At 42.4% G+C, this 10934-nt stretch overlaps 1 protein-coding gene across 1 annotated transcript in view; it reads right to left on the bottom strand.

The window, feature by feature from the left end:
• Positions 1 to 8366, bottom strand: part of Arf4 (ADP-ribosylation factor 4) — a gene marked incomplete in the record, with an annotated part of 31064 nt that extends 22698 nt beyond the window's left edge. The window contains 3 exon segments of the mRNA XM_013515600.1: positions 552 to 661; positions 853 to 933; positions 7934 to 8366. Of these exon segments, the coding sequence (XP_013371054.1) occupies positions 552 to 661; positions 853 to 933; positions 7934 to 8000 (258 nt within the window).
• Between the last annotated feature and the right edge of the window lie 2568 nt (positions 8367 to 10934).

A 10934-nucleotide genomic window follows, 5' to 3' on the forward strand; every position in this document is an offset into this window, starting at 1 on the left:
TTTTGAAGTTCCCAGGCAATTCTAACATGCAGTCAAACTGGAGAACTCCTAACCTGCAGAACTCCTATAGTCTCTTCCATGCCAGAATACGTACTTCACATAATAACATAAAAACGCATCTAATAAGTCAACACAGATGCCCCTTCGTTATTTTCAATAGACACAACACAACTAGGCTAAATGAAGGTCTATCACTCCCACATTCATTAGAAACTACTATGACAGAAGGCGATACATGCCTCACTCTCTAAACAACCAAAGGACCAACGACGAGAGATACCCAATTCATTCTTGAGGGACACACCGCAGCACTGCCACCTCAGCTGTCAAAATAATACCAAAATGGCCATGGAACCCTTCCACAGGAACTAGTTTAGCTCTCAAAGGCAGGACTGAGAGTGTACTACGCAATACAGGAGTGGTCATAAGGACAAGGACAACGCCTGCAGTAAACACCAACATCCTAGTGAAATAAATTCAGAGTGACTGAAATAAATTCAGAGTGACCCAAATCATAAAGAAAAGTTACAAACACTTAGAGCATTCCTTACCTGGGTATTCTGGAAGTAATGCCTCCACAGAGGCCTAATTTTATCTTGACCACCAACATCCCACACTGTGAAACAAATGTTCTTATATTCTACTGTTTCCACATTAAAACCTACATGGAAAAACAAAGAAAAGATTGCTATGCACCATAATGCATCTCTGAAATGATAAACTCCTTATTCTCTATAGAACGGCTTTCTAGAAGTCCTAATAAGATAAATCGGCAAGCTTTACAAACAAAGCACTAGTTATGTAACTTCTGTCATCATACTATAAATGAAATTCATCAGTAAACTTTCTTACCAATGGTAGGAATGGTGGTGACTATCTCCCCTAACTTGAGTTTATACAGAATGGTCGTCTTGCCAGCAGCATCCAATCCAACTAGAAGAAGACATTATATATTTCAAATTCAGATCAAAAACACACGAAAAAATAATTTTAATTATAATCTGAAAGTAAAAGTTGCCATGAGATGTGGTGGTGCACGACCATAATCCCCAACTCAGAAGCCTGAGTCAGGAGGACTGTTGTGAGTTGAAGGCCAGCCTGACATACACAGTGAGTTCCCGGCCAGCTTCAGCTGCATAGGGAGACCCTGTCTCAAAAAAAAGAAAAGAAAAGAAAAAAGAAAAGAATGTGCTTTTTGTGGGGTGGGAATCCAATCAGAAAAGGGTTGACCTAGACTACTGTGGTGGCATATGCCTGTAATGGGTGCACTGTGGGAGGCTGAGGCAGGAGGATCATAAAGTCAAGTTCAAGTGATTTAGCAAAAATCCTGTCTCAAAATTTAAAAAATGAAAGAGCAGGAGACAGCTCCTGCCTTGAGAGGCCTGGGTTCAATTCCCACTTATAGGAAGGAAGTAGGGAGGGTAAATCTTATTACAGTGATAATGAAGGGCAATGTAAATGCCTTTATATATGAATATCTCAAAACCTATACATCTTTCATTGTCTGCTAAAAGCCTCCTTTAAGTAGAAGAGCCTCATTACCACATCTAATTTGATAATTTTTTTTTTCTGTCTTTTCGAGACAGGGTCTCACTATGCAGTTCAGGCTGGCCTTGAGCTCACTTTGTAGCCCAGGCTGGCCTGGAATTCACAAAGATCACCCTGCCCCTGCCTCCTGAGTGCTGGGACTACAGGTGTGCACCACCACACCCAGTATTTGATCAATTTTTAAAATCAACTTAGCTGAGTATTATTCAAGCAAGAATACCTTCATATTTAAATCAAAATATGGCTTAGTACAGGAAAGCAATGCTAGTAAGTTTAAAAAAATGAATTCATCTCATTTATCTAGTTTATATTCCCATGTAAATTAAATTTAACTTCTATCAGGTCAGTCCAAAACAGTACTGCCCTACAGTTAATTCAGACTTCTTCCGCCTATATAACATAACAAAGGATCTTTTCTATCTTGTTCTTTAATAAAGAGCAGCTTAAAGATTTATCAGGAGAGTCAAAGCCTCCCCTGCCATGCCCCCCGTACCAGGAATCGAACTCATGACCTCACGCTTGCCAGGCAGGCGCTGTGCAGCTGAGCTAAAACCCCAGCCCCCGAAAGCCTCTTATGTTTTCCTATTCTTATGCCTCTAAGCAAACCTTGTTCTTCTACTTATTTGTACTGAGATCCAGGTTTATTCTTTCCAAAGTACTATGACACATACTACAGTACCTCATTCACGGCTACAGAAAAGTCAACTGATACACAGTGATTTATTTTCTGAATATGAAAACAGTACCAAAAGATAAATCATCGTCAACAACAAAGAAACCCAAATAACCAGAAAACATTACTAGGAAGAAATACACAAAGCAACAGGCCAGGCATAGGGGCACATGCCTGTAATCCCAGCATTCAAGAGGCTGAGGCAGGACCAGAGATATAGCTCAGTGGCACAAGAGCCTGCCTGGCAAGCGCAAGATCCTGAGTTCGATTCCCGGTACCAAAACAACCCCCAAAACAAACAAACCAAAAAACATAAATTAAAAAAAGCTAACATGCATAAAATGTGAAACTATATTCTTCGGGCCAGGGATATAGCCTATTGGCATAAGTGCCTGCCTGGCAAGTGCAAGGTCCTAAGTTTGATTCCTGGTACCAAAAAAAAAAAAAGAGGCTGAGGCAGGAGGATCACTGTGAGTTTGAGGCCAGTCTGAGCTACAAAGTGAGTTCAAGGCCACCCTGAACTGCATAGTGAAAGTATGTCTCAAAAAGACAAAAACAACAACAACAAAACAAACAAAAAAACCCATAAAGTAGCTTATTTAAAAATTTTTAAATACTGCAAGGGGATGCAAAAAGCAACAAGATCTTTTAATTTTAATTTTCTTTTAATTTACAAAGCTATTCCTAATGAGGACCTAAGACTTCTTTAGGTTATCTTAACCAAATTATTATGAAAATCTAAATACGTATCTCAAAATACAATTATTCCAAGTCAGAACTGAAAGTGAAATACTGATGGGAGGAGGAAAAAAAATTAAACCACTCTAGTGAGCTTTTCAGAGCCCATCAGTCTACACTACAGGTCCAAATGGACCTCATACCACCATTTAAAGGCACCATGAACCTAAAAATATTGACAAAAAATGGAAGAAGACAGACACAGTGGCACATACCTATAGTCACAGCACTCTGGGAGGCTGAGGCAAGGGGAATGCAATGTCAAGCCCAGCCTGGGCAAACTGAAAATTAAATTTAAAAGGGACTGAGGATATAATTCAATGGGAAGGCCCTGGGTTCAATTTCCAGTACCATAAAGAAAAATTATAGAAAAGAACCTAGGCAATCCAATTTGTCTTTTATTTTTAATAAGCTCTACGTCGTTTGTATGTCTTCCCTCCCTATCATTGCTAGGAATCAAACCCCGAGCCTTCATAATTAGGTAAGTGTTCTCAAGCAATGAGCCATGCCCACACTTATGAATATTACGTCTCCTCTACCTCTCCATTATAAATTTTCTTGCCCCAATAAATATGGACTGTATCGTTTCTTACTTAAAAATATGTAGTCTTAGAAATAGTCTCAAACGAGGAAACAAATATTTCAAATTCTAAAAAAAAGTCTCACAATTTTGTGCCCCTTTAGTCCCTTAAGTATGTGTTTCCCTAATGTTGAACTACTCAGCAGTGAGATTTTCCACATAATGTAACCATAACCAATTCCCAACGAGCCAAGATAAAACTAATCTGTACAGTCCAGCAATGTTTTCCCTTCCCTCCACTACCATAAACAAGTCACTGTGTTAAAAGATATACTGTGGCTGGGGATGTAGCTCAGTGGCATAAGCACCTGCCTGGCAAGTGCAAGGGCATGAGTTTGATCCCTGGTACTAAAAAAAAAAAGATATACCGAATCATTACTTGTTCTCCTTAAACAGGTCTGCACTTTGATCAAACTATTAATATAGTAAGTAAAGTTACCTCTCTAATCTTTACTAATCATTAAAAACTATGCCTACAAATTATGGCAGTGAGAAATACTTTTTAAAAAATTAACATTATTGGTACACTTTTGGTATACATAAAAATCACATTCATTATAAGGAACTTGCACCTCTACATAACATATCTACATAGTTTTTTCTTCACCATCCCCTCTTCAACCCTTCTTCCCCTTATTTACAATAGTTTTGCTTTCATTTTTTTCTATTCTTTTTTCCTTTTCCCTTCCTTCTCTTCTCCTTCCCCCTCCCTTGTTACCCTTTCCATTTGAACATTTTCTTCCTACTTCCCAATATCTATCATCCATTTAAGCTTTCAGTTTCTTAGACAAGAGAAGCAATGCAGTATTTAAACGTGCGTCCAATACATCTCACTTAAAAGTATGGTCTCAAAGTGCGTACATTTACCTAAAATTGTCAAGTTTATCCTTCTTTATGGCAGAGTAGTACTCCATTGTATATAAAAAACATTTTCTTTACCCATTCATCAGATGATGGCCATCTGGGCTGTTTCCAAGATTTAGCTATTATAAATCGTGTTGCTATCAACATGGGTGTACGCCTGTCACTGTGGTATGATGTTTTTTAACTCTTTCAGGAAAATACCAAGGAGAACAGCTGAGTCAAATGGAACCTCTAGTTTCAGTTTTCTGAGGAATCTCCATACTGATTGACTGCACCAATTTACACTCCCACCAACAGGGGACAGGGTTTCTTTTTCCCCACAGCCTTGCCAGCATTTGTTACTGGTTGATTTCTTGGTAATAGTCATTCTTCCTTAAGTGAGATGGAATACATTTGGAGAATTCCCCAAAATATATCCCTGGGGAAAAAAAAGATCTTTGCTGTCATTAATAAGAGAGAAAGGTAAGGCTTAGTAGCTTACTTCAAGAAAGCTACTAATGAAGAGTCACTGCCTTATTTATTGCAAAACAGAAATATTTTATGGGTGTTTTATTTGTACAACAATTTAATTCAGCTCATCCACTAGAATGCAACTCACGAATGGCCAACAGAGTATTTCTGTTGGAGTCCTGATTTAAGTAAAACTGGCTTGTAGTTAAACGAGAAAAAAAAAAAAAAAAAAAAAAGAACATGAAATTATCACAACCACAAGGTTAGATGAACAAAAGTCCTCTAAAAAGTTGAGAAGTGACAAAATTGTAACACTGAAATGGTAGCATTATAAGAAAAATTATTCTTTCACAAAATGCCTATATTTCATAAGACAGGGCATTTTAAATCAGAAGTAAAAATTGCATAAAATGGATATAAAACATGCTAGGGCAAAATATGAAACACCACTCTTGCTTGAAGCCTCACTATAATATCAGTAATATTTTAAAAATTCGCAGAGGATCTTTCCTCTTGGATCTCTCTGGGCCCAAACCCGTGACAACACAGAACTATACTGGCATTAGCTAACTTTTAGAAAGTTACTCTTTTTTAGTTTTTCAATAGGCAAAAACTCAAAAATTCAAATTGAAGAGGTTAGAATAAACTCTTCTGTAGAGTACATCAATATTTTCAGACATAAACAAAATTTAGGAATTCACTCACCAAAATTTTATCTTATCATGGACCAAGACATGGAGACCTAACTTAAGTTAACGCAGATCTACTGCTTTCTAACTCTGGCTACACGGGAAATCTAGGGTGGAAACTAGATGTCCTTGAATTTCAACTCAGTCTCATTCACATTAGTAATTTCCCCTTAGAAATAATTATCACATAACTTCTATAGATCAAGAATCCAGAAGACCTTAAATCTGACACAATGTGCTGGCTTTCTATTTTTAATTACAATAAATTACCAGCCCCACCTTCCAACACCTGTTTAAATTACTTGAACTTTTGGGAGAGCGGCCAGAACAGGAATTAAATGTACATCTCCACAGCAGCGTGGCAAACAGGAGACATTAGCTAACTTCCCTCTCTCTTTTTTTCCTCACCTTTTCTGGCAGTGCTGGGGACTGACCCCAAGGGCATTCTCCCTTTGAGCTAGGTGACCACCCCTTATTTTTTGTTTTCAGAGGGGGTCGAAGTTGCCCAGGCTGTCCTCAAACTTGCCACCTTCCTGTCTCTGGCTCCCAAACAGCTGGGATTATATGTGCGCACCACCATGTCCAGCACTAACTGATATCTCCGATACACTTTAAAATAAACCTGGGGTACAACAAAAGGCCTATGGTTCAAGTCCGGCCCAAAAGTCTGAAAGCAAAAGCCACTGATTCAAGAAGGCATGGATTTGATCTAAGTTTTATAAAGGAGAAAGATGCACACTAGGCAAAATATGGAAAAAAGACTGTCATTCATTCTGGTGCATGCCTGCAATCACAGCTCCTCAGAAGCGTGAGGCAGGAGGATCACAAACTGGAGTCCAACTTGGGTAATTCAGTGAGACTCTATCTTTAAAATTTTTTGAAAAGGGCAGGAGATACAGCCCACTGGTGAGCACTCCGCATTTTGATCCCCAAATAACAACTCACTGGAAATTGCAATACCTGAATGGATGTATACCTTCGAAGTAACTTTATGATGTCTCCCATTAACTTCAGCTATTTTTTCAAACAGTCAATTTTCGGAAATTTTTTTTTTTAAAAATACTGTCTTCCTAAAGTAATTGTCTTCTCCATAAAAGAGGCTGAGTAAATTTGAAAAACATCTTATCTCTGAAAAAATCAGGAACAACTGTTCTATGGACTGTAAAGAAGCTGAATAGGAAACGGAAACAAAAACTAGGTGGGTATACTCATATTCCTGAAATATTAAAGTAGCTTGCTTTTGACATTTTGATGGTAGTAGAGCCAGAAAATAAACCCTGTTCTCGCAATCTTCGGAAAACAAGCTAATAAACTAACAAGCTCCAACGCTCAAGGCCAAGGGGGCTCCTTCTAGCATTATTCAGGTACATGCAGCTCAACTGCGAGGCAGACTGCTCGGTACCAGGGAAGAGCAGGTGCTTACGCCACTCACGTGAAAACCCTTCTCTCTCAGCTGTGCCCCCCCCAAAAAGCCCAAGAACAGTAGTTTTTTATTTTTTATTTTTCGTTTTCTTTTCCCGGTACCAGGAATCGAACTTACTACGTCGCGCTTGCCAGACAGGCGCTGTGCTGCTGAGCTAAATCCCCAGCCCCGAACAGAAGCTTTTTAAAAAGTCTACTTTCGAAAAGACTTTTTAAAGAAACAACTTTGTAGTTACTGTTTAACAAAGCTACCCTAAAATTAACCATCAAGATACTCAGTGAAGGTAATGAAAACATACCAGGTTTTTGGTATGTGTGCACTATATCATATTTTTAGAAATATTACTCCCCAAAAGTTTTTGCATTAAACCTTAAGCCAGCTGGACAAAAAATTAGTTTGAAATACAATTATATAAAATATATTCACAATTCTTGAAAACAGTCAAAAGAAAGAAACTGCACGCGATAAACAAGAGCGGGGAACAAAACAAAGCCGAACCGAGCGGCAGTGGAAGTTTAGCAAATGAGCCCTGAGAACCCCGGACTCGCAAACCTTGGGCGCTCCCTCACTACCGCACTGGACCTGGTCACTTCCTGCCACGGGCAGCCCTGGCGGCCACTCGCTCACACACCAGCGCTGCGCGCAGGGCGCACACGGAGGGGAAGGGCGAGCAGAAGCCTGCGGGGGCTCGGCCTCCCTCCCGGAGGCGCCCACGCCGGCAGCGGGGACGAGATCGCCCCGACAAGGGGGCTCCACGGGCTCCGCTCCCGACAGTTCCTCACCCCGCGCCTCCCCCCAGTCCGCTCCCGCTTCCACTCGCACCAAGAAGCAAAGCCAAGCTCGCCACAGGAAACCCTGCCCTGCCTGAGCTTCTCCACAGGCCCTCCGGGGACAGGCTCGGAGCCCCCCGCCCGCACCCCACTCCCACGGCCCGGACCAAGCGCCGCCCCGCGGCGGCCCCCACTCACCCATCAAAATACGCATCTGCTTCTTGCCGAACAGGCGGGAGAACAGCGAGGAGATGGTGAGGCCCATGGCGGCAGCGGCACTCGCGACGGGCACAAGAAGGGCTCCGCGCCGTCCCCGGGCCTTCGCCTCTTACGCTCCGAGAAAGAGGAGGGGGAGCGCCGCCGGGGAGAGCGGGCCGTCAGCACGACCCGCAGGCCGACGGGGTGCACAGCAGCGCAGACGGGACCTAGCCGGGCGGAGAACTGTTTGGCAGCTGGCGTGGCAGTGCACCGGCTCCGACTTTAAGGATCCGGGTGTGCCACGTCACTCAGCAGACAAGGCGACTCGGGCGGCAGCCCGACCCCTCCAACGCGGACAGAATCGCGTCACCACCGGCCCATCCCCCTGCACTTCCGGTGCTGCCAGAGCTACTGCGTCTGCGCAAATCGGGGATAGGCCACTTTCGCTAAAGGGCGAACAGCCCCCCCGCGCCTCCACCCTCCGGACGTGGCTCCCGGCACCTAGCGAGGACACAGGGCACATGCGTACTGGGAGACGAAGGCCCATGATGCATCGCATCGCTGAGTCCAATCAGCTTCCAGAAAAGACACTTCCACTCTGGTGAACGGTCATGGGAGTTGTAGTCTTTGTGCTTCCGGGCAGGCGGAGGACTGGTGCTGGTTAGGTAGTGGACTTACTTCTGCTCTTTGAGCGTCTTCCTGTTTCGTATTGAGCGCGATGGGAGTTCTAGAATCTCATACATGTAACGTTGCACGCACGCGAACAAACGCAAACCCTAAATGGAAAAGTGAGAATGGGTCCTCCCTTTCTGACAAATACTGTAGTTAAAAGACGCGCGAAGCCGGGCGTGGTGGCACTCGGCTGTACTCCTAGCACTGGGGCAGTTGAGGCAAGAGGATGCCACAAGTTGGAGGCCAGCCTGGGCTACATTGTGAATGTAAGGGTGACTTGAATTACAAAACGAGACCTTGTCTCAAAAAAAAAAAAAAAAAAGTACGTGCGTGAGGAGTAGGGTGTTAGGCTCCCTGGCCTGGTCATACTGAAGATCTCTGATCGTGTGTTAAGACAGGAGAGCTCTGAGACAGCACACCAGGAATCTCAGCCCCCTGAGAGGCTAAGACGGGAGAAGACTAAGTTCGATTGTATCTTTTAAAAAAAGAGAGTGGGCGATGTATCCCAGTGCAAAGGGTTCAATCCCGTGTAAGAGGCTGACAGGGCCAGGGAGGAGGGGTGGGGACCAACAGGAAACCTCGCTTTCTTGATTAACCCTTTTTCCTCCTAGAAGCTTTTTCGATGTATTCCTCAGGTTCAGAGAGAAAGCTTCCTCACTTTGACCTTATTTTCCCAATTACAAAATGAGGCATAAGGGCTGGGGATTTAGCTCAGCGGCACAGTGCCTGATCGGCAAGCCTAAAGTGAGTTCGATCCCCGGTACCGGAAAAAACAAACAAACAAAGAGGCATACATGTTGTAGAATGATTTTTTAAAAGGTTAGTTTCCCACTAATTTCACCACCTTTCAAGTTATTTCCTCCACTGGGGCTGAAGTTTAGCATCCCCAAGTCCCAGCCTTAACGCTAGTCATGCCTTCTTCACCCATGCACCCTTTAGTATGATGTTATAGTATTTTCCCTTGAAACGTACATTTGTGACCTAGCCAAATAGAGCTATTGAACAGGCTTAAAGCATCATAACCTCTCTTCATAGTTACGATTTCATATTTAATGTTGTTACGGACAACCTCCCCCATACAGTTGTCTCAAAGTTCTAGAAAGGCAGAACTAGTCAGTTTTTAAATTTTATTGTGTTCCCTAGGTTTGGCACACTAAGAATAAACGTGGTTGAGTGAGTAGAAGATGGCCAAACTATGGTATAACCATACTGAGGAATACAGTCAGGAGTTAGACCTAGAACTATATACAGTATTCTAATGAAAAGCTCTCCAGAGTACTGTTAGTTGGGAGGGGATAATATAAATAATATAAAAATACACATTCTTTCCCCTTGCGTGTTTGAGAGAATATAAAACAAAACATTTAAGTAGACTCCATTTGCAGTAGTAGGTAGTATTTACCTGATAAAACTGCTAGGAGTGCAAAAGAATCTTCAAAAGGAGTGAAGGAAATGGTTTGTGGAGTAGTAGTCAAAGGAAGCTTATTGGTACTTCTAAAAACCTGCCATACTGAAATACAATTTACTGCAATGACATTAACCAATTTTAACTGTACACTTAATTTTAACAAATGTATTTAGTAATCATTATCATAATTACATCAAACATCTCTGTTATCCCAGGAAGTTCCCTTGCTCTCTCCTTTGCAGTGATGCTTTCTTCACAGCTAGCCCCTGGCCAACCACTGATGTGCTGTCACTATAGTTTCTGTCAGTTTGGTGCAGTGGCAGCGTGCCTGTAAATCCAGGACTCAGAAGGTTGAGATAGAAGGATCCTTGCAAGGACAACCTTGAGTACATAGTAGTTCAAGGCCAGCCTAAACTACATAGCGAGACCCAGTCTCAAAACACACACACACACACACACACACACACACACACGCACGTACACATGCACGCACACAGGAAAAAAAAAGCTATAGTTTTCTCTTCATTTAAATGGAAGCACAGTCAGTCGTGGTGGCGCACGCCTGTAATCCCAGCACCTGGGAGGCTGAGGCAGGAGGATTCTTGCAAGTTCGAGACCAGCCTGGGCTACAAAGTGAGCTCAAGGCCTGCCTGAACTTTATAGCAAGACCCTGCCTCAAAAAGACTAAATAAGTAAAGTAAATGGAAGCACATAAACCTGGGCATGGTGGTATATGGTTATAATCCCATTTGGGAAACTGAGGGAGAAAGATCAGTGAATTTGAAGCCAGCTTGGACAACACAGTGACTTCAAGGCCATCCTGAACTACACATAGCAAGACCCTATCTCAAAAACCAAAAACAAAGAAAAACATCATACCACAATGATATATGTGCACCCATGTTTGTAGCAGCATTATTT

Source organism: Chinchilla lanigera, unplaced genomic scaffold, assembly GCF_000276665.1.
Source record: "Chinchilla lanigera isolate Chin_1 unplaced genomic scaffold, ChiLan1.0 scaffold00029, whole genome shotgun sequence".
NCBI classification, from domain to species: Eukaryota; Metazoa; Chordata; class Mammalia; order Rodentia; family Chinchillidae; genus Chinchilla; species Chinchilla lanigera.